Source organism: Aythya fuligula, chromosome 2 (genome assembly GCF_009819795.1).
Source record: "Aythya fuligula isolate bAytFul2 chromosome 2, bAytFul2.pri, whole genome shotgun sequence".
NCBI lineage: Eukaryota > Metazoa > Chordata > Aves > Anseriformes > Anatidae > Aythya > Aythya fuligula.
In genome coordinates, this window is record NC_045560.1 from 150266207 (window position 1) to 150291103 (window position 24897).

At 40.9% G+C, this 24897-nt stretch overlaps 1 protein-coding gene across 3 annotated transcripts in view; it reads right to left on the reverse strand.

The window, feature by feature from the left end:
* The window catches only part of CYRIB (CYFIP related Rac1 interactor B), a 90847-nt gene that overhangs the window by 12163 nt on the left and 53787 nt on the right, over positions 1-24897 (reverse strand). For 2 of the 3 annotated variants that reach the window (XM_032181351.1, XM_032181350.1), the window contains exons 3-4: positions 17701-17737; positions 3927-4009 (exon numbers count right to left, since the gene is read on the reverse strand). In XM_032181351.1, coding sequence (XP_032037242.1) covers positions 3927-3999 — 73 coding nt within the window. In that variant the 5' untranslated portion in view covers positions 4000-4009; positions 17701-17737. Of the gene's footprint in view, positions 1-3926; positions 4010-5025; positions 5109-17700; positions 17738-24897 lie in introns of all 3 variants that reach the window. The other variant, XM_032181352.1, reaches the window with a different exon arrangement.

Consider the following 24897-nt stretch of genomic DNA (forward strand, 5'->3'; position numbering starts at 1 on the left):
TGAGAGCAACTCCTCATTTCAAAACCCCCAGACAAGCAGCACAGATGTGGTACTGTGACCTTCCACGTTCAGAAACGATTTGGATCTGGGAGATGATTTTCATGTGGTCATGAAAATCTTCATCTCCACAAGTCCACCAGCTGTATTTTAGTTCCCTAAAATGTTCCTGGAAGGCATAAGCCATTGTTTTAGGTTAATTTGTTGTGGGGGGAGGAGGGGGTTTTTTGTTGTTATTATAGCAAACTTCTAAATATACCCATTTTAAAGTCCAGTAGGCACTGGATTATTTCTTTTGGTATGTATTTTATTTTGGTGCACCTTCGACAGACAAAACCTATAGCTTGCTTTGTCCCAGCTAAGTTCCTCATCCACCTGCAATTCCTCCTGGCCTAGACATGCAATGAAGCATTACATTTTTATTGAGAAAACAGCTCAAATTTAAGAAGTAAACCTAAAGGGATTGTGAAGTGAATGTAAAAGAATTTAGAATGGATTAAGATGGGTTAAAGTGAGACAATGTAGAAAAACTTCAAACTGCAGAGCAGGCTGGCTCAGAGCAATTGACTTCTTTGCTCCCTGGCGTGCTGCATCCTGAGAAGCCCAAGGTGGGAAGAGGGAAAGGTGAAGAGGGAAAGGTTTGTCTTTCCAAGCACTGCTGGAAGCTCAAATAAACAGAGGTAGCATTCCCAGATACCAGTATGTGTCTGAGAACTTCAGCTATAGGACTTTCATTCGGACTTGAACTTGTTTCCCTCACCACCTAGGGCACGGAGCAGGAAAGCAAGCTGGAAATCGGTTTGGCAACTGAGGAAGAGCAGCCAGCAATGCCAGGTATCCAAACAGCAGGATGAGGAAGGAAATTTCAGGGATTCCCTCTTTCCCCTTACACAACTAAGGTCCTGTTACAACTTCAGGACAAGGTTTGGCTTTTCCCTTGCAATACTGTCCATGAGAAGAATAAATTGGCAGGTTTGATATAGTTGCCAAGGGAGCCAGCCCCTGCTCATTCATGACAGCTTTCCACTTCTAATCCAATATTAAAATAAATAAGTAAAGACTGAGGTCCTTCAAGCAAAAGGGGAGTTCTTTAAATGATTTTTAGATCTAATCAGACCATTACTGCACTAAATGCAACACACATTGAGGGTTCAGAAGGCTCACATGATAACAAAGACAAAAGAGTAGACCTGAAAGAACATAGATGCTGTTATGTGAATAAAAAGCTATGAAAGTATGACAACATATTGCATGCTGGAAACACACATATCTAGTGATTATTTAAAAAACATACCTAGCTATCCTAAAGACTAGTGAAGGGACATAAAATCAGGGTTAAAATTTTATGCTGCACAGCAAATGCTATTTAAACTGGTATTTTTCCCAGGAAAGAAGTCATCTAAAATTGGCTGGGACAAAAGCCACCAGTAGGGGGGAGAAAAATCCCAGACTGCTGAAGATGAAATGATTTATGCATCTCTATCATCATTACTCCAGAGAATGTTATCTTTGTGGCTTTTCTGAAACCCAGCCAAGTTCTTTGGAGGTAATGCAGAACACATTCAGGGCTAGCTTGAGATCACTGTCTGCAAGCAAGAGTACTCTGTGCTTTAGCTACTATTCAAATCAGGAAATTTGGAAAGGATTTGCACTGTGACAGTGGTGACACCAACATAAAAGTTGAGCTCTAAGCTTCCAGTGTTGCAGGTCGCTGGTTTAAATTTATAACATTATCTTCACGAAGCTGGGCACTTTGCTCTGCTCACGTCCAAGCAGCACTGCAGAGACATTAGGAGAATATTTGAGACAATTATTTGTTTGAAGTAACTGAGGTGGATGACCAAAGAAAATATGAGCTTAACCTGTGTTAAGGCAGGGTAAAGCCCATTATATCATTTAATTAAATATTTTTTGCGTGTATTTTAAGTCACAGAAATAACTGGAATCTATCACCCAGCTAAATATCTGTAAGTCTCATAAACCTGTCTAAAGCATTTCCAAATTCAGCATCTGTATCCCTATAAAGCTTTATGGACATTTGATTTTTGTCTCTATGGTACTGTGTCAAGAAACATTTAACTAGCCAATTCATACCTGGATTGAAAAACAAAATACCTAAACCTGTATATTATTGGGCCAGGCATAACATAGCATTGGCAAATTTAGTTTTAATACAGAGCTTACTTGCTCATCCCCATAAAAACATAAACTTAAGTATCACGAGATTAAGTGCCAAGTCTTGAAGAAAGATCTTGACTGTGTCAGAGCCAAGTTTCTGTCAAGGCAAGCTATCTGAAACAGAGGAGAAAGAAGCGCAGATACACAGTATAGCAGCAGAAACACACACAGTGCAGAGTCCAAAACGAATAAAGAACAGTCTAACAACTCAGCCATAATACAAGTCATTTCATTTGACTGCGAATGTAAACATTTCATGTCAGCAACCTGCTTACTCTCATGCCAAATCTTGTTCATGCTCAAAACATGCACTTAAAAAAAAAAAAAACTGATAGATAAAAAACTGACTTTTAAAGTAAATTAGCAGCAATTATCGTTGTAATTGATTTTTAGAATTATGCCCCTTGCATCCAGCTAATTTGAAGTAATTTAGTTCTATATAATGGTTAGTATTTGCAGATGAAGCTGGAGCTGCAAATTTCCCCTGCATCATTTCTTCCTACTTCACTAAATTGCAACTACTCTGTGAATATGTAAGACTTGAACTGTTCGTAACCAACACTTTCATTTGCCAGTTCTTGAACACGACCCTGGATTATCTTCCTTTTATGGCCAATCGGTGTGGCTACCATCTTCCCATAAACAAAACGTTCAGAACAGACAAATGATAAAATCAACAGTACAAGACAAGGGTTTAGAAACGTTACAAGTTCCAAAAGCATTAAAGCAAAAACATGTTTCTCCAAGCATTCCTTTTTCCGTTACAACTAATGTAACCAACTGCCACTGTTTCACCAAACAACTGAAAAATAATTTAGAGGAAGGAACAAAGATAATAAATCTCATATTATCCATATCACAATACTTTTTTTTTTTTTTGTTATGGTATCCCATTGTATTTTATTACAATGTCAAAATGCACTTGAAGATTATTTTCTTATTTTACGCTTGCTGATGCGCAGCTGGGGTAAAGCAATAGCGTATCCCAAAGCCAAGTGATTCAACATGCAGAGCAGCAGCCAACGACACTTACCTGCCATTCTTAGGCTATGTTATAGCATGCAACAAAAACTAAAAAGCAGAAATATCAACAGTATGTGAACCTTCCAGAAGGCTTGGCCCTGATCGAAAAAGCAACACGTCTCTTCTTTTCGAAAGCAATTTCATCTCTACGCATTGAGCCTCCCCTTTAAGGAGGGATGAGGTTAACTGTCAAATCCCAGAGCCAAATCACGGAAGGTTTACATACACACCTGTAACGGGGTGTGTAGAGAGCTATGAATAGCTGTTGTGAGCCAGTCAGCACACGCAGCGTTGTTCTGCACCTGCAGGCACACTGGAAGTGCACAAAAAATAATTAGGTTTAATATTTCATCTTTCCTTTAAGATGCACGTATCTCCTTGTAATTTCAGTAGCTCTTCAAATAATTCCAATTCTTTAAAAAAAAATATTTTACAAGTTCTGATTAAAAACAAACAGCATTTTTGTTTTTAAAATGGGAACCATGTCAGATTCCAGAGGTCAAAATGCAGTTTGAAAGGCTTCCCTGAAACAAGGATTTTACATTTTAGAAACTCAGGGTATTTTAAAACAGATCATCGCTTTCATCAAAAGCTCGCTGAACAATTATTCATAGCTCAGGCATGCAAAGCTGTTAGAAAGATGGCAAAGTGAAAACATACATTTAGTACATGACAAATGCAGTCTACTGCAGGCAAAGAGTAATAGGTATATAAAATCATCTTCTCACTTTCAAAATCAAGGAAAAAATTTGGCCCCTGCTCAAGGTCTGTGCATGTCAAAACTTTAAGAAGGTTCCCCATGTTAAGGTACCTGCCAAGACAAGAATGAGAGAAAGAAAAAAAATATTCCTTTATAAGAAGGAACAGCCCAAATGTAGTCGAATGAAGCGGTGGGGGAAGACGACCAAAGGCATCCATCAGGCATGAACCCGTCCTCCAGGCTCCAGATGGAGGGAGACCCCACCTCGGGGCCCTACAGCTGGTGGTCCCAGAGATGCAACGCAGCTTCCCTGTCACAAGTGACGTGTGTCACCACCATCTTCTGTCTCCCCTTGGAGAAAGGGGCATGACTCCAGCTGAAGGTGACTAATTCTGTCCCGGTACACCCTAGCACCAGTGTCCTGAGCAGGAGTGCCACGGATTGAGGGCCAAGTACCATATTGGCAAGCATTGTCATGGTAGCCATGCTACAGATTTTTACCTGATGGGACAACAGAAGGGAAGAGCTTTCATTTTGGCAGCCCTTATAATTTTGTCAGAAAGCCATTAGAGAAAGCTGAATCAGGATACATCATTTCAGTGTTCAGAAAATGCTATCACAGGTATGCCCCAGATCTCTGACATGAGGTGCCTAAAACATTTGAGCAGCTCAGACGACTCCACTTTGGACTTCTGGGTGTCAAAATACACATTAACTGCACTGTGAATGAACAAACCAGAATCAAGAATGATTTCGTACTCACTCATATGTAAGATAGGATTACAGAGAACAACTGCTCAGCACAGATTACCATGGCATACTGACAGAATTTTTCGTTTTATGATCACTCAATTTGCAGGCAGATGGACGGACATCACTGACCACAGAGACCCAGAATGACTAAGCACACGAAAAGAAAATTTACACAGCAGCATGATGGTGGCTTGGCTACTACTGAAAAATAATAATAATAAAAAAAAAAAAAAAAACACAAAAACAAACCACATGCAACCCTTTTTCAATTTGCAGATTTGCAACTGAGTCCCCTGGCCTTCATTCCAGCAGGTATAAGCAACCCTAACGTTACCCTTTTAAACGCACCAGCTGTGAAGGGCTGAGAGACTTACTTTCAAAATCCAAGAAAAAATGTGCTGCATTGTGGTCTATGTCCCTGGTTAGCACCTTAATGAGATTACCCATGCCAGCAAACCTAAAAATAAAAATGGCAAAATAATTTAGTTCCAACAACCGACTCCTGTGTTAATGACACACCTGGGGGCAGCTGGAGCAGGGCTCCCATCCAGCTCTGCATGCTGCAGATTCATCACCTGGTGGTGGGGAGCAGCAAGTGTGCACTGGACAGTGCTTCTCTTCTCCCCTTCTTCTCCTCGATCAGTGGAAAAAAAATGAAAAGTAATAGCTTTGGCAAAAACGAAGTTCTGAAGTACTGGCTCTTTTTATTGGAGTTTGATAGAATTAAAGAATTGTTACCTATGATGACTGAGCAATTGCTTTGCATAGCTGCTACAACCCACAAAGCAATTATTTCTTAGGAAAAGAGTAGCCTCCAAAGGACTGGTGCTGCTACAAGCCTGATTTTGACTCTCTCTCCATAACACAAAACAAAACTCAGAAAGCCTCTCAGCAGTAATCTGTAGCCAATGGACAGTGTTCCCCCCAATAAAATCAGGTAAAAGTGAGAAGTCGAGAACAAGTTAGTCTTTTCCAAAAACAGGAGGTAATCAAGTTTCCACAGCTCTTCTTATATTTGCTGTCACATCCCAGCTAAAAAGAAATGAAAAGTGGAAGAAAAATTAAAAGTTATTAATCTAGGTCAGATAAATTCACAGAAGTTTCAAACTTTACTGTAAGTTTCTGAAATCAATACCTTCAGTAGGACTACGAAAATAGCATTTCACAAAGAGGCAGCCTTTTCAATGACCTTCCAGTGTCTTAGAGACTTACAGAGGCTAAAAACACTTCAAGAACTACAGCCCTGAAATATCAGTTCAGTGGGGTACTGCTGCAAGACAAGCTAAAGATACTACCTGAATATATATTTCAAATCTTTTAAAAATAAAGTTATCAGTCTAACGTTGGTCTCAACCATCAGATCTAAAATCAAGTGTAAGGTTAGTCTAACTCTGCTGATCTACCAGTGTCTGCTCGTTTGTCTTCTGCTTTAAGATTGATGTACTTGGATGAAAGAAGCAGCATGGCAGTAAGAATTGTGAGTTTATGAGGAATTAAGAAAACTGAAGCAGTGTGAACCCTACACAAACTGTTTGGCAAACCAAGTCTTTACATCCTGCGCTGCCAGATTTGTTGAGTTCCAAAGGCAAATGCAACTGGTGTGTGAGAAGAAGCCAGCCAGCACTAAGTTATTTGCTTTTCAGGATCCACAAGATTCAACAATATCTCACACAATCATCAACAGCTGGGGAATCCGCAGTGAACTAATCCCTGGCTTTTTTACACTTGCTCAGGGCCAAATCAGTAACATTAGTCTAACAATTTCTGCAGAACAACCAAATGGGTAAAAATCCAGATTTTTAGAAAAGTTTCTTTGACCACAGTGGATTCTGCTCATAAGATCCAATCATTATGTGTGTGCTTGTTTTTTCTGCACATTCAGCTTCTCCCTTGGATCACCTGAAAACACAAGTCCTGTTTCCTCAGCATGTGAACTTAAATCAGAAGTCCAATCAGATCTCCTAGCCCTTATGTGTGAAGATTTAGATTAAGATGTCCAGATTCAACTCTCATTTTCCAAAAAAAGAAATCAATCTAAACAAATGTTTCTTCAAATAGACAGCTTTCCTGCAGCTTTCTGTTCCATAGCTTACTGAGCAGCTCACGCATGTGCCAACAACACTGTGTAAAGAAGCAATACCAGAAAGCAGGTTATTACTCTTCATCTCACAGGAGCATTCTGTAACACAGGATTGAAAGAATTACTCGGTCCCCTCCCTCAACGAGGACATTCACAGTCTGGAAAATGCTGAAATGGAGACATTCTGAAACACTCTCAATGACAGCAATCAAAGGCAGAAGTACAAGCCGCCTGATGACAACCAACTCTGCAGGTTCAGCTTTAAGACTGAAGATTTAAGATTCAGCTTTAAGATTGAAGTTTTTAAACTTCAATCACAAAACTGTGCCGTAAGTGTTGCAATTCCAGTTAACAGAAGAGTAGCTAACACACAAAAGTGAATGGTGTTAAGAGATTAAAGAGAACTTTATGCCTAAAATTACCAGTTACTGACATGCTTCAGCTCTTCAGCTGCACTATCTCCTCCTCCACAAAAATATTTTCAATATCTCATTTGAATTCTCCCACGTAGGTTTGATATCAAGTGGCCTCCTAACAGCTTACAGGGTCATGCACGTGGTGTAAATATTGTATAACATTATTTCTGAAGGTCAGATTAGGGGAAAGCTTGTAGGGCCGAAATACTTCAAAGGTGAGATTGCATGTAGCCACGGCAGAACAGATCATTTCCTTGATTCCCTACCACTTCCTAAAATGGGGGGTAAATAGGGGGCTGGGGACTCAGATTTGCAATGTGAACAGCTTCATTCTGACCTTTATCTCCCAAAAAAGTTAGAGCCATAGAATATCCCAAGTTGGAAGGGACCCACAAGGATCACTGAGTCCAACTCCTGGCTCCACACAGGTCTACCCCCCAGAAATAAGTTAGTTTATATTCATACACAGTTTCTTTTCTGGGAGTGAGATTAACCAACAGCAAAGCCCAACACAAGGTTGGACACTACCCTGGAACACTAGGCACAAAAGAGACTTCAGCAGAAAATGCAACTGACCTACTGACAGCAGGTTGGTGACCAACCTCTCCCAGAAAAGGAGAGGAACTGAAGGCAAGAATGAATTAGTTCAACCGTGGCAGCAACAAGACAACAGGTGATGTAGGAATGCATTCAAATTTACACAAACACAGAGCTGCACGGACACTTTGTAGTAACAAAGCTCTCAACAGACTTCTTCTCCCTTGTGTACTGAGCACACTGAAACAATCTAGACATACTTTAGCCATATCACAGTTCCATGCAAAAGACACGATCACATTTGCTTTCTTCACAGCCAAATAGCTGCCACATGTTCAGTTTGTATGGAGTGAGTGGAAATCTGGCAGAAGCTGGACAAATGCAGTATCATTTCCGACACTTACCAAGGTGAGTTCTAAGTTACTCAAGACTCTCAAGTATTCCTAAACATCACAGGACTTGGTGTGCTTGAAGAACTGTAGAAATGACGATTCCTTTAAGTTGTAATCTAAAAAGCTAGACCTCAAGAAACTGGGAGAATTAAAAAAGCCCAATTTAGACCAAAGTTGAGGTGATATAATGGATTTAACATTTCTTGGGAGGACAGTTTCTCTCCCCTCTCCCCTTTTTGCACTCCTTGAAGCAAGGAGTGAATGCAAGGTTCAAGAGATAGAAACTGACTCTTGCTGTGAGGCTAAGCACTAGTTTCTTGAGCTCTGAAATGGCCTAGAAGTGAGACAGTGGCACACTGTTACAGTGTGGAGCCCCCCAGATTCATGGAAGAAGCTGTGGATCAACATGCAATGGCTCAGCTTAGATGACTCTTCACTTCTGTGCATTATTTTGCTTCGAAAGGTATGGCTGAGCAGCAGAGCTGACCTGTTGCACATACACATGTGGAACCTATAGAGGCAAAATTAAAAGTGACCGTTCTGTGAGGCTGTGGTGTCAGCAGCCCACCTGAATCAACCCCAGGGTACAGCAATGCAGCTCAGAGATGCCTCAGGCTCCTGAGGAATCCAGATTTAGTAGAGTCTTGTTTTGTTCAGGATGCTTATTTGCATTTCTGCTGGTCCCAAAACACACGAAATTAGTCCATTACTGGCTCTAAGATTAGAGGTGATGACAATCTGCATGTTGGAAAAGGAAACATTGTTAGAGACCAGCCGCTGCAGTCATCTCCAGAGCCCTCTTCTGCTATCTGATGCCCTGTAAAAGCATCAACACAGAAGATTTTAGCAGCTCTATAAAGACTTATCTTGGTAAATTAATACCACAGTGGTACGAACAGATTTAGAATGGATTTACCAAGCACTCTTCCAATTTCCTTGAAAGCCCATGTCTTCAGCTCAAGTAAGTACAACTACTGTTTTTAGAAAGTCGGATATGGTTCCAGTTGCCCGGCCCTGACCTTGCATCTACTCAAGCAGATCTTCCAGTATGAACTGTGTCCTTCTTGAGCACGTTGCCACATCAGTCAGCTCTGATTCAAGAAAGATTTAAGCCTATAGAAAGATCAAAGCCAACGCAAGCACTACTACTGACTGCATTTCCTACCCTGCAGTTTGGCTTCGTCCCAGAGCTGACTCAGAACTGGAGGTGACTTCTGTGGGTGGTGCCCCCTTCTGACCCACCATCACTCAGCTGCAACTGGAACAAAAGCCACACTGGGGTTACCCTTATCAAGAGGGATTTTGCACCTTGCAATCAAAAAATCAAAACATTCACAAGCCCAGTCCTAAGTACAGTTTAGCTTACTACCTATTTGCTCTTCCACAGCTTCAGATCAAGCTCTGACACATTTTATTGAGTATTCTCATTCAGAAAAAAGCATGCTTTAAAACCAAACTTTCCTCTGAGGGGTCTTAATCATTAAGATTTTATAGTACAGTGCCCAAAGGTAACTCATTAGGAAAACAGACAGCGTAAGATGCAGTAAATACACATTTTACACTATTGAAGTTTTCTGTTGCCACGAATCCATCATCACAAAATCAGAGTAGGGAAAAAAAAGCACGCTGCTCGTCCGTGTCCAAAAGCCTCCCATCCCTGTGAAGCTGCCCAGAATCCCTCCTGGCATGCTCTGAGCGCCAGCACAACGCTCGAGCCACGTGGAGCAGGTTGTGGGAAATCGAAGCCCTAGCCAGGAACAGGCTTTAAACTTGACCTACTTGCGCAGAATAAGACATACGGGATGCCACATCTCATTACAGTGATTTGGCCCATTACAGCCTTATGGGGTTGTATGATGTTGAGGGCAGTGCCATGATCAGACAAGCGGAAAGCGAAGGCATATTTTCAAAACAAGTCTTGCACGCATGCCCTTCATGCTGAAAACATCCCTGACACATTGCAGTGCTTTTTTTCTAAGCTAAGCCCAGGGGAAGTTTAATAGAAATACACGATGCAACTAAATTCAGGCGAGCACCGAAGACATTGCCCCCTCTCTCACCTGAAAGAAAAACTGTACGTTAACAAGGATTGTTTTCAACTGGGGAGCAGCTGAAAACTTAACTCTTTGTAAAAGGCAAAGCACCAGGAGGATGTTCACATCAGTCTGAATTTTGCTTTGTTCTGCTGGCAGAATAGCATGCTTCCAAACTAATACCAAGTTAAATAAATGTGAAAACCCATGGCTGTCATCAAAGAACACCTGCCTTTAGAAAATGCCAGCTGACCTTTCGGAAAAACCATACACTATTCCCTGACTCCTTTTAACAAAGCTTAGGACTGAACAGGAACATCCAGAGAACAAAATCTCTGCTCAATGAGAAGCCTGTATCCATGCTCTGGAGTTTGGAGGTGCGTATGCAAGCACACACACAGAGCATGCACTTTCTTTTGGGGATTGAGTTTAAAATTTTCAGCTGGTCAGGAGTGTGTGCTACAAACCTCTCATCCAGGGAGATTTTGGTACAATTCAAAGTGGAAAAAAAAAAAAAAAATAGTATTAACATTGTAGTATGACACAAAGTGCTTCAAGTTATAATCTGAGCGCTACCACTACCAGAAGCCCAGCTGAACGTCTCCCTGTATTGTTCCTCCGAACGATAATCCTATCAGCCCAGCAATTGTTTCAAGGCTTACTGAACATTGCCTGCCTCCAGTATCTGGCCACCAACAGGAAAAAAAAAAGCCAGTGCACAAGTGGCTGCCTGCATGAGCAGAATCAAAGGGAGCCCTCAGCAACACAAGAGCTCACGAAGCAGACAGCCCATCAGGCTGAGTGTTGTTTTCTGCCCCAATGAAGCAGTTCAGCTCCACAGTCAGTGAGAATACAGCTGCCCTCAACCCTAAAAAGCCAGCGAGGGCTTGTGAACTACATTGCAAGATTCCTTTTTAAACCTTTTTAAGAAGTCTTAATATTTTCCTTGGATCCAAACGCGTTTTTCTTAGTCTAATGCACATTTTTTTTTCTTTCCTGAGAAGTGCCCGAGAAGCACAGATACCCTCTGACATTCTAATCCCCACTGCTGTTGTTATCGTGGTGCTTAAAGTAATTAAACACCTGACATTAAATGAAGTCCCAAAGTAACAAAACACATTGCCCAGACAAGAAATAATTATTAAATATTCATTATCACTCAATCTGGAAAAGACCAGAACGTGAGAACTGTTAACTGTGGATTTAGGAAGGAGAAGCTGGTGCTATGAGCTTGAAACGGGTTAGATTTTGGATGAGCTGCTCTCATATTCAAGACCCATCAGAGCTATAATAAAATTATTAATGTTGAAGGTGTCAGTCCAGATGCTGTAATCTGAATCTAAGTGCTGAATCGAATGCATATAGGAATTGCCATTCCAGTCACCAATTCCACATAAAATGTGATATTTCATTCACCACTAAACAATTTGTTCTAGCAAAGGGAGGATTTCATCATTTTACACACACTTTTACAGCATACTTCAGCCTAAACCTATGCAAAGGCCCACACACTGCTTTCCACTACTGACATCTAGCGGTTATTCTTCCACACACCACTAGTTACAAATCATTTTTGATTTCATTCCCATGAACAATTAAAAAAGGGGACAAAAAGCCACTGAATTTCCTATCTTACCCAAATAAAGCAAAAAAAAAAAAAAAAAAAAAAAAAGTACAAGAAAATGTTTCTCTATAGAAAAGGAAGTATTCGGGCTAGCCTAATAAAAGTACTACTTAAAGGTTATTTAGAGCTTCCTCTGACACCAGTTCTTTTGGCTAAACTGCTTTTGATATAATGAACTACCTTTGCTGAAACTGAAGTTACTTTTTTTTTTTTTTTTTTTTTTTTTTTTTTTTTAAGATCACACATCATCAATAAAGGCTCCTTTCTGAACAACAGTGAGAGTTCAAAACCTGCCATATCAGGAAAACGGAGCCCTGCCAGGGAAAACAGCCTAGTGAAAAAGGCTCACATTCCTTGAAACCAGAATTGTAAAATACAGGCAGCTCCGTGTTTATTCAGACCATTTTTCCATTTAGAGGAAACCTAGGGAAAGGATCTGAAGACTCCACAGTTCCTCTAGAAGTGGCAGCGTTGAAGTCTTGTTAATTTGGGAATATTTTAGTGGCACAGCTGACAGTGAACGGCTTAGTTTATCATAGTTCATGTCATTATGGAGTGCCAGACAAGTTTGCAGCAAGACCTAGTTTGTCTGGAAGGATTATTCTGATTTTTAAAACAGAATTTGTATTGGAAAGGGGAGAGATGTGAAAAGTCCACTCTGATTTACCCTTGAGTAACTCTGCAACTATGCCAAGGGGAAGCCTGTAAGTAAAAAAACAATAAATAATAAAAAATCATAACTTTTAGGAGACAAAAGGCTTTCTCTAGACATATTTATACCCAAACGCAATTTACACTTCACTTTCTCCTTAGAAGTTTAAAATCTCAGGAAGTCTTCTGCAGTGCTGTAACTCCTCCAACAGAGGTCACTGCCTTACAATTTCATCTTCCAGATAAAGGGAAGCGTATAACAAATGTGTTGACACTATTTTATACTATCTTAGCATCTTACATGACTGAGAGCCAGCAATTTCCTTCCAGCCCAAATACAGTATTTAACCAACTGAGATTATCAAGGAAAAACTGGCTGATCTTAAAGTATTTTTTCCTCCATACTGATAAAATGATAAAAACTGAATGTTCTCAACTTTCTTTCAATAAAGAAAATATTGAAGGTACATAAAGATAAAAAAATACATTCAACAAGAGATGGAGATTGAAATTTTTTAGAAAATATTTTTACAAAAGCTCTTCTTACTTTACAAAAGAAGGTATGCCTATTAAAACAGCTCTGTTTCTCTATAATAATAAGTTTCGTAATTCAAGGCTATGGTTTAAGAACTATCAAGCTCCTTTATCAAAAATAAACACACAACCAAAATAATTTGTGTGCCAAGCCCTCCTCCTGTCAGTTTTTCATCCAAGAATAAAAAAACTAAGTTCTCCTTTTATTGTCTGGACAGCAGTGAGATATGTTCAACCCCTATCTTCACTACAGGGTCTAATACAATTGCTCTACCACCCTGCGTTGGCATTTCACTCGTGAAAAAGCACTCTTCTGCAATCCTGAGTTTATATGGAAATGTGTTTTCCTTCAGAACAGCTCCATTTCCATCCATGCAAATCAGGCTGCCATACACTTCAGTAAGCAAGCTGGATGAAGTTTCCTCTGAGGCTCTGACAAACGGCCTGCCCAGTACTGCCATCTAATGTACTCATGCAAGGAGTACAGTCATCTGCATTGCTCCTCAATACTGAAATGAAACGTTTCATTTTAGTTTGGCTCTGAACCGCTACACTGAAGCCCTTTCAGTGCCTTGCAGCTCCTATCCTAACAATGTTATATTATCTAGTCAAAAAGCTGATGGATATATCTAGTCATTCACATATTTTAATCTCAAAAGATTTTCTCAGTATGTGCAAAAGCAATCTCACGTGTATGAACCTGATGCTGACTGTCCATTTGAGAATTTCATTGACAACCTGTCCCTGGCCAACCACAGAGGAATAGATGTCCTATGGCCCTCCAAAACTCATAGCAGGGACGGCAGAACTGGGTATTCCAGGAAAGCTTTCTGATTTTTCTGTAGAGCCTTCCTTTACCAAGCCACCCGTCAGACAGAGCATGCTTGCAGTCAGCTAACGAAACCCACCAGGTTCCTGATGGTACAACAGAAGACGATCAGCAGAATGCTACCCCATCCATCTGTTTTCAGAACAGAAACAAAGTCAGACAGGCATTAGGCTGGGAAAAAAAATGGTCTCTATGTGGTTGTTTGCTTCTTCAAAATTTCACAAGAGATTTCTTGCAAGATCAGGTTTCTGCAGCAGTCTGTTATTTCCAGTTAGTTCTTCAGATTGTCTCACGAGGCATAGTATCAACTACCTAGAGTCTCAATACTATTTTTTCCTTGTTAGAATGGTAGTGTGGAAAAAAAAGCCTAGACCAATGCGAACTAATCGTGCTGAATATCTCGTTTTATACTTTTTAATTCCCACCTAGTTTCCACTATTGGAAATACAGGGGAACGGTTGCTATTCTCCAGAGATCACAGAATCACAGAATCACAGAATTTTCTAGGTTGGAAGAGACCTCAAGGTCATCGAGTCCAACCTCCAACCTAACGCTAACAGCCCTCCACTAAACCATATCCCTAAGCTCTACATGTTACACATAGATGTTACACAACCTGCAATCCTGTGAGATCAGCAGCAAGTATGAGGAGCGTTATGTGGAGCTCTGATTTCCTGCACTGGTCCCTCAGTGAATTCTGCAAAGCCATACCGCCTTGCACCACAAGATGTTTGCTCTACAGGTCTAACAGAAAGGGACCTAGAGACTCAAAAATCATCAGGTACTTTAGAGGAGACCCTCTTTGGTCTAGCTATGATAATGCAAAAAGAATAACTTTTTAAGAGGCGATGATATATTACAAAGATCTGTTCTGGGGGCATTACTGAAAGGAGGGCTATCAAAGTGTAGTGAGCCAAGCCAATCAGTAATCCAGCTGACATAAACTAGCTGGATTTTTGCTAAAATTACTCAAAAGAGGGCTTTTAAAGGGAAAAACAAACAAACAAACCTACAGGATAAGAAGGAAGATCCCTGAACAGCCAGAAGAAAGAGACAAAAATAGTAAGTGATCAATTCTCACTACGGAGGGATGTTACCAGTGGGGGGAGTTTCTCACAGTAATGCTGTTCAATACATGGGCAGATGACCTGGGAAGGTCCAGATCAGTAAAGAGAAAGTTTGCAACTCATGGTGATATTCAGGCTAGTGAGGAAAAAGGCAGGCAGGCAAAAGAACCTCACAAAGCTAACATGACATGACAATGAAATCCAATTGTGGAAGTGTGAAATGATGAACCAAAGTAAAAACTATCCTAACTTTATACTGAAGATTCTCAACTCCAAGCTATTACAATTCTGGAACAAAACCTTTAAAGTCACGTTCAGTTTAGCTAAGGTTTGCATTTAATTATGCTCATAAACAGCTAAAAAAAAAAAATATACTTAATCTAGGTGTTCAGAATTAAGAAAGGAATGAGGAACACCATTACACTTCAGTATTGAATCTGCAATTTATACAAGGAAATTCTGGTCCCTTAATCTCAAAAAAGAAATGGAAGAACAGGAAAAAAACAATGAAGGACTGCACAGATGATCAAAGCTCTGCCACAACTTCCACAGAAGAAACAGTTCAGCTGTCTTATTCTCCTCATTTGAAAGATTTTCTGACATGGGGAAAATACAACAAAGAACTATAAAGTCATAAGTAATATGAGGAACGCATAAATAAAGAAGCAAAACACAGACTCTTAACATTTACCAGTTGCACTAAACAAAACTAGAAGGAAACAGGCTGAAGAATAAATAAGGAGCTGATGGGTCTTTTTGCAGGTCAGCGCAATTCACTGAGAAAGGATGCTACAAGTCTGCAGCTGTGCTAGGGGAAAACCAGTACATACGTGGAATTTAAAGCCATTAAAGAACACTGAACACATTTAGCAATTACATTTGATTCAAGAACACTTGGTCTGAAAATATTTATAACCTAGAACCATCATCAATATATTCCCTCCTGGTTTCTGTTCATCCCTAGGCATCTATTTATGTTAAAGGTTCAAGTATTACTGTATTTTAAGCTTTTTCAATTTTTAACCTTATTCAGAAAGTGCCATCTAATTAAGTTTGCCGCATTCTTTAAAGGCTTTAAAGTTTTCAACGGTCTCTAGAACTTTACCATTGTTATCTTACTGGTGTTTTCCCCGTTCAAAATGTTGCTTGGTTAGGGCTTCTACCAGTCCCTTCAAGCCCTTTACACTGGTGATCCCCTTTTGGTTTGAGATGCCATCAAACTTTCGGCAGCTGTTTTGTTTCAGCACGGTTGGAAAAGGTGAAAACATTAACAGTCAGAGATATCTGAACTGATGGGCTGCTCAAGTGGCCAACATCATTTCTGTTTATAACCGATTTCCCTTCAACACCAGAAACGTTGATTCAGTTTCTCCAAAGAAAACAGAAGTTTCTTGCCATGTGCTGTAGCTTTTCTCTGGGCAGCCTTTCCTCCTGCAGGCAGCAGCATTTCCAGCGATACCCTGAGCTTTGCTAGCTGTGAGGGATGACTCACCTTCCTGAGCAGAAGCAGCACTGTCCTGGTAGAGGAGTAAGTGAGGAGTGGGAAAGGATTAGCAAAACCACGTGCATGTATCCAGAGGGAAACAAAATGGTAATTTTTAATGGTACTTGGCTACACAGCCCCATGGTCTGCTTCAGTTACTCTTACACTGTATCCTTTGCAAATGCACAGCCTGCTGTAAAGGTTTGCACTGGTTCAAATTGCAGCTTTGCTAAAGGACTTACCCGTGACTCTGGATTTAAAGGCTACTACCAGGTGAAAACACTACTACTGCTAACACTGGATCTTCTCCTATCCATCTGTTGCAGATTGGGAAAAATATTACTGTATGCTTGCCCAGTTCCTAGACTCACTTCATAACACAGGCAAGATAGTAGATTAGATGGACTGTTTATCTGATCTGGAATCACTATAAGCTCTCCAAAAATTAACAAAAAACGATACAAATCTCAACAAAACCAGTGTTGTTGTTGTTCTTTCAAAGCAAGTCTTTCAACACATTTACCAAATACTAAAATCAGGGAAAATTATTTCTGTGACATTTATGCCTTATATTCTTAATTTCTGAATGGGATATCAAAAGAGTTTTGGACATGGCACTCAAATGTTTTCCCACTATTGTCAATAAAACTGATGAAAAATTAACTGATCTCCCCAGAATTTGAATAACTTTTTCATGATTCATCAGGAATGGAAGAAAAATGAATCCCATCTCACATTTGGTAGTTACCTTACTAATATGACACAAAAGACAGCTATGCTGGCACAGCACAATAAACACATACTATAACACATTGTGAAGTAGCTTAAAAAAGTAGCAGGTTATAAACCTAGAAAGGAAAGCCTTCACATGAGCATATACTACCTGTTCAGATTTATAAACTTTCTCAGAGTAATTGCTTCTGGCTTAAGGCAGGTGGCTCAGAAAAGATTTGAAGTTATGCAGTAACATAAGTAAAGAGACAAAAAAAATACAGAGGAAGAAAAAACATTCAAATTTTCCAAGAATTTTAAACATGATCTTCCAGGATAAGTTTTAAAGTGTGGCTAACTACTGTGTTCTACACACTAAAAATGCACATTGCTACAGTGAGCCTTCAAAATCATTACTAGGCTGTGTGGTGATGTACCAGGTAAACAAAAATCCAAATGCTTGCAACCCATTTAGTATCTTTAACCACAGGGACACATGCATTAGGCTACAGATCAAGGGCTTCCCAAAGAACATGATGGCTTGCAGAAGTTGTGGAAGCAACTTGGGGAAAAGAAGTTCTTGAAGAGAAAATTGCTAATATTCAGTATGGTCCATTTTACCCGTCCATATTAAATTTTTCATTCCTTATGTGTCGGGAGAGTTTTCAAGCAGGTTAAGTTTCGGTTCTTACCTACAGCCAGTGCTGCACTCTGTTCTTGGCCTCCACTCTGTTTCAAAAGAAAAAAAAAAAGATTATGAAAATACATTCCTTAGCACCAAAAACCTTCAGTGTAATGCTATGCAGCCTTGCAAAAGCTAACACATCTGTTCCAGACAGTACTATTCTTCAAAATCTACTTCATAAATGTAGTTCTGAAGCTATGTGTTACTGACTTTTGAAAAATACATGAAAAAAATAGAATGCAGAATTGTTCTATCTGTAGGCATACAAATAAATAGGGAACAATTATCTGGCAACAAACTTGTTTCTAGGGAAAAGGGCTGCTGGTGTTAGATACTCTGAAAGAACACATATGCCATAATAAATTTAATTACTAGAGGGTCAAAGCTGTAATAAAATATCAGTGGCAAAATTAGATTTAATTCATATTCCCCTAAATCCCACCTACTCTCACCAGGTACTTTATGCATGTTTTTTTCCTTCTCATGACCACAGACTGCTCAATTCACACTTTGAGGCAAAACAACAAAAACCAGAACACTAACTGGAAAATGTTGGTCCCCCTACAGGTCGGGGCTGAACTCAAGTTGTGAACAGAAACCAAAACCAGTCAGATCCAACAGAAACACTACTTCAAAAAGCTCATTTCCTGAAATAACAGAAAATTGAAATAAAAAAAAATCACACAGGAAACAACATTTAAGAACACAGAAGTTTCTACCTAAAAACAGATTTCTGGGTAGTCAAGAGCACCGGTTAAGATTATTTTGACTGGAAGTCCAACTAAATTTAGATAGACTAACTAAACAGAGCTATTAACAATCAGGAACAGTCCAAATTCATTAGAATGGCCAAAGTATATGAGTAAATGTGAAAATAACAGGCAGAAAAAGCACAATAGGAGCAAAGGTAGGAAAAATTTAAAAATCCCTAACAGTATTAGTTTATTGCTACAAATACACGACTAAATTTCCAATTGATATAATTATTAGAAAAATGAAGAACTGCTCAGCTCTTCACATCTTTCCATATAGAATATCTCATTTGTAAGCGCTGAACACTTTTGAAAGTGTGCTGATGCTCAGATAGCTCGTCCTCAAGGCTTCCGAGAAATGAGTGAAAGTTGATTATTAACAAAAGTCTTCCAGGGCTCTTGTGATAACGGAGAGGAGGACAGAAGTTTAGAGCCCTTAGGCAAAAGGGAAGCAACCAGGAAAGCTCAGAATTATAGGTCTGTTAGACCAAACAACAGGCAGAAAGACAGGAATCCACTAACTGGATTCCCATCTTTGTCACAGAATCACCTCAGTTGGAGCAGACCTTCAAGATCACGAAGTCCAGTCATCGGCCTGACCCAAAGAGCCCCATCACTAAACCACGTCCCTGTGTGCCCTGTCCACATCTCTTCAATACCACCAGGGATGAGGACTCCACCACTTCCCTGGGCAGCCCGTTTCAATGCTTGAGAGCCCTCTCCATGAAGAAATTCCTCCTGATGTCCAACCTGAGCCTACCCTGGCACAACTTGAGGCCATTCCCTCTGGTCCTATCACTGGTTACCTGTGAGAAGAGGCCAACCCCCAGCTCCCCACCCCTTCCTTTCAGGCAGTTGCAGAGAGCAATGAGGTCTCCCTTGAGCCTCCTCTTCCCCAGACCAACCACCCCCAGCTCCTTCAGCCGCTCCTCACAGGACTTGTGCTCCAGGCCCTTCACCACACACTTCTCCACACACACTACAGCAACTCAAAGTCCCCCAAACTGAACACAATATTCAAGGTCTCACCAGTGCTGCATACAAATGGACAATCCCTTCCCTGGTCCTGCTGGCCCCACAATTTCTGACACGGGCCAGGATGCCATTGGCCTTCTTGGCCACCTGGGCACGTTGCTGGCTCATGGTCAGCAGGCCACCAACCAGCACCTCCAGGTCCAAATTTAGTCCCGATGAGCACGCCTTCATGCAAAACAGACTGAGAATATTTGATGCTATCAACTTGGTTTATGCTGGCAAGCCGATCGGTATGAAGTCACACTGCAAAACCCAGCATCACGGGGTATTTTAACTGTTGGTATTAACACTATGCTACACAATAAAGCACAGTGTAAATAGGTAAGGAATTGACTTACAGATTTATAGCAGTCAGTGGGGAATAATCACCAAACATCCATTAAAAATGGCAGGATGTGAAATTAATGGCGTGATGGATTCTTTCCAAGTCTAACTTCGGGATGCACCTCAGTTCAGACACAAGCGAGTATCTGAATAAAGATGAGCCAGTGGTCAGGGTGCATTACCACATCTCTCTCAGCAGAGAGGACCTGCAATATACATCGCATCTCCCTTCTGAATCTGATTCTCAAGGGCTGGATGTGAAGATTGATACAGACAGAATACCAGCAGGCAGAAGATGAAACATATACCATGTAATTCAATAGGTAGTGAAAAATGAGTAATACAGAATCAAGCATTTTGCTTAGATTTCACAGTTTTGAGGCAGCCAAGTATCAAACATTATGTCACAGAGAGAAGCAGTTGTGAGGAATATTACCTTTTATTCAATGGGTTACCAGCTTGTGGATTTATTTTATTTTAAAAGAGTCGGGCAGCAGAAAGATTGATGCATTTCATTTTTTGGAACCTCTGTTACACAGACAACACAACCCCTGACTTGCAGCCTAACTTCACCACAGCAGGAGGAGGCTGAAGCATATGCTAACAACTCCTTAGGCCAAGTGGAGCAGGAACTCAAAGAGTTGTCACAGCAGTTGGAGAATAGATGGGAGAAGGCCTCCACAGCCATTAGTGCTGGGTAGTGAATCAGCAAGTCAGGAAAAGCCTGGAGTTGACAGAAGTTAAATGCTACCCAAATAGAAAAGAGGCACTAAGTAAACTTGGCATCCTGCAGATAATGAAAAGATTGCTAACAGGCTAACCAGGGGCTAAGCTCTGTGCTTTGGGTATCCATCTCACATGGAAGTGATACTGCTCAACTCAGCAGTGCATGAGAACAGATCCCAGAAGAGCACGAGCTCACCAGTAACTGCCAGCATGCAAACAAGGTCCTCTGCCCAGCTCCCTTGAACTTCTTGAGAAACCCCTACACGTAAGCACCGCCTTGGCAGCAAATATAACAGATGTGGACTGGTAAGAAAGGGGATTTTGCAGCTTTCCAACACCATGGTGCTTCCGCCTACAAAGAACTGAAGAGACTGAGTAGTAAGAAAAGACAACTTTGTTAGAAGGACCTTGATTACTTGCTGTGTCCTAGCTTGGTAGCTCAGCTCATCAGGAAACTTCAGTATTGCTCCACGAGGCAAGCTTCCACCACTAGTCAAAGCAAGTTCACAAAGGATTCCTGCACTCCATTAAGTGTTAGGCACGCAGGCTTTAGCTTAATACTAGGTGTTCAGAGAACAATGCCCTTTGATACCTTGACAGATAAAGTATTTAAATCACTTGAAGTTCAAGATCGCACTGGGATTTGCCTTGCAAGCATCACCAACTTGGACTCCATGCAAGCCCGAGGTGGGCTGTGGCAGAGATGTCCTGGGTCCAGGAACCTGAGCATCACATAAGTCTGAGGAGAATAGGACCTAGCTCAAGGACTGCACTGCTCAGGCATTTTTTTAGACACTCCTCCTCTACTGCTTCAGTTACAAGCTTGAAATGAGCTTGAGGAAACCACTCCAAAAACTGGTTACTCTTAGAGCTGGAAGTACACACTGAAAAAGAATACAAAAAACAAGCCCAGTCCAACACAGAACCACAAGTCAAATACATCCCACATGCTGTGGGTAACAAAGAAAGAACATTAAGAAACGTTTAGTAATAAAACTTGATTTTTGACTTGAGTAACAGCAACTGATGGCTAAGCTATCAAAATAAATCATACCTAAGATTATGTTTAAAAAAAATTCAAGGTTTCCGCAGATGAGCCCAGATTCAATCCTAGGTGGACATGAGCTCTACTGTTGATATTAATGGTGCTAAAAGAAGACTGCTAAATCTGCATGGCAATCACACATTAAGTCTCTGCAGAGGATGTCTATAACTACTTATCTCAGTTCTTATAACAGAGCAGGCAACCACTGGATTTACTTTAATACCACCTTTCTGACCTCTGGCTGTAGAAAGCATCAGCTCCGATCTTTCTTCACTGTTCGTTTTCAATCATCCCTCTAAAGCTAAGTTGGATCTTTACAGTTTGGGTGTTGTTCTCAACTTTTCCCAATCCTACATCATTTCTCAATACTGCTTTATAGAATCCCTTATAACTCAACCCTGTTTTAAACCTGTAATTTCATGACAGAAATGGTGGTCTGATATGAAAGCTTGCTCATTAGTTCTGGACCTGTGCTAGCCACCTACCCAAAGCACATGCTATGCTTCTGGTCCTTTACTCACCGAGGAAAGTTCATTTATGCCAACACAGCCGCTGTGCTATACAGCTGTATTAGCATTCAGCTCTTCACACTTGTCATCCAGACAGCTACGGGCACCCTCAGGTCCATGTGCTCAGCTAGAAGCACAGTTAATTATTCAGCATGCTCCCAGAGAGGTCCACAAAGCACTGTTTCAGTTTCCCTAATGCTTAGCCCAAAGTCCTGGCCTCAAAGTAGTGTGGCAAATAGCTGTCAGGTTTGCTTTGAAGCAAATATTTCATGGAAGTTGAGATGCTGCACTATAGATGCACAAGAAGGGGACAGGGTTGTATGCATAAACCCTTCCATCCAAAAAGGTGGCAAACACAGATAATTCACAAGCTTGTATGGCATAAGAGGATATTCACATGCAGACAAGACTAATACTCAGCATCTAATTTGGCATTTCATCCACTTACAACTACATTTTCCACACAAAAACATTATTTTGGCTTAGCAGTAACCGTAAACCGAACCATCCTAAGCCTAGTTTTTGCATCTTGTCAAATATTGGTATAGAAAAGAAAGCTGTAAGTTGAAGTCCAAGTCCAAGGGATTCCTTACACCAAATCAAAGAGTTCCAAATAACCCTTTTGATTTCTCCAAGCAAGCGAGAATTATGACATGTTAGGTAATGAGAACACAAATAAGGGCTTTCAGGAAAACAGAGATTGGATTTGGGGCTACGCATGGGGCAGGGGAACATGAACTGCTATATTCTGGGCTAAGCACCTTCGTGCCTTACTGCAAAAAATGGGAGAAGGGGAAGAAAGCCTGCAAGAATTATTGAAGCAAGTCCCGTGTCTAATAGCCAATTACACAAACACCTGAACTTGCTGTTTCTGGTAGTACGTTGTGTCCTGTATTTCTTCCAAACTTTCATAGGCCTAAATCCTCAAGCAATTCAGTCCCACACACGTTACACAAGCAGAATTTTGAACAGCTCTGTAGCAGTCAGGTTTTCCGTCCTCTCAAAGCGTTCAGGCATTCCTTTGGTAGGCACAGATACTGAATACCTTAACACCATTAAGTGATATTGCTGTTAGCTGTCTGTTTATTGTGTGTTTAACTTCCCTATGACTACTTAACCTTGCTATTTTTCTGCTATTAATGCTTCCTTTGAAGTTTCACCGTTAACACCCATTTGCGAAGTGTTCCTGAACGCCAGCCAAGTGATTCAACAGCTCTTTATCTGAGCCCTGTAAATGATGCAATTTTTTTTGGGGGGGAACATGACAGTTGAAGAGAGTTGTGACTCACCAAGATGCGAGTAACAGAAACAAAGCCGTACCCTGTCCCAGGAAGCTTGCAGCAATACTCACCCACTTGCATAAGGAAAACATTAAGACAAGAAAAGGTCAAAAGGGCGTTCCCATTCACCATTATTAGGAGTATGTTATCAGCTTTGAGCAATCCCAAGACCCGTGCCCCATTCAGCAACACTTGCACAGAAGAGCCCTTATGTCTTACAGTCTAGATTCCTACACCCAGAGTAAACCACTTTCCTCAGGATTACACTAGGCCCTATCAACAAAAGGGAACTTCTGCCATGAAAGGGAACCAAGGGGGGAACAGAACAACCTACCACCCAAAAGATCTTTACTGTTGCTTTATTTATTTTGGTGAACTTTAACCATAATCCTCAACCATACTAGAAAATAAGAACTGAAGCCCCCATTAACACACCACCAGGTAGAACTGTAGGGTGACTCCAGACGAAAGCAGCTTAGGGTAGAGCTCCAGCAGCAACACAGCAGCATCCCAGCTCTCAGATGCAATGGATTCAGTTATTCCAGATTTTAAAGAAAACACATTGGTTTTTAAAAAGCTTGAAACACTCTTCTGACTGAAACTAGAAGCAGTAAATGCTTCTCTCAGGCTCAAGGGGATACCTATGCAGCTTGCTTCACCTCCTCCCAAAGATCCCTATTCTTCCCCACTAAGCAGCTCTCGGCAGCAGCTCACTCGCAGCAGTTCCTCATGCACAAGCCAGGAGCAACAACATGCAGGTGTCTGGCTCCGTGGCAGAGCCTTGGGTCAGCAGTCAGTTGTGCTGGGAGCCGTCAGAGCAGATCCCCTGCAGCCAGAGGAGCCATCCCACAGCGCTGGCAGTCCCCAAAGCACCTCCTACCTGCCAAGCAGTGCCTTCACCTCCACCCCGGCACCCGTCCAGAGAGAGCGGTGATAACCATTCCAGCTCTAATTACATAAAGGAAGCTTTTCACATCAGCTGAACGGTAATATTTCACTAATCAAAGATCATGATTACTCTAATACAGAGAAAAACATGGGTGATTGCATGCTAGTAAAGAATAGTACGTGAGAAAACTCAAAGCAATCCTATCAATGTGTGTCCAGAAAGGATGAACCTAACCAAGTTATTTTAACCTGCGACCTAAATGTTTAGTCAGAAGCATTTCAGATGAAAGCATGGTCAAAAATTCCATAGTACAGACAAAAGACACAATGGGTAAATACCAGAGTCTGGGCCTAGCTCCTAGGGACCTTCACGTGCATTCAACAGCTTTGTCCAACAGACAGGGAAAAGAAGAGAAGCTGTAAAACAAAGTCTTAATTGCTGCACTGTAATTTAGTGATACGGAGTCTCAACACCTGCACAATATTTCTGCTCAATAAAATCCAAAATTACTTCCAAGATGAGATAAAAGGAAGCAAAAATAATAAAACTGCAGCTGCGGCCAAGCAGTAAGCTGGGCATTAACCAGATCTGATGGGACTACATGGTAGTGGTCCAGCTCCCTACAGAGCTTTTTTTAAAAAAAA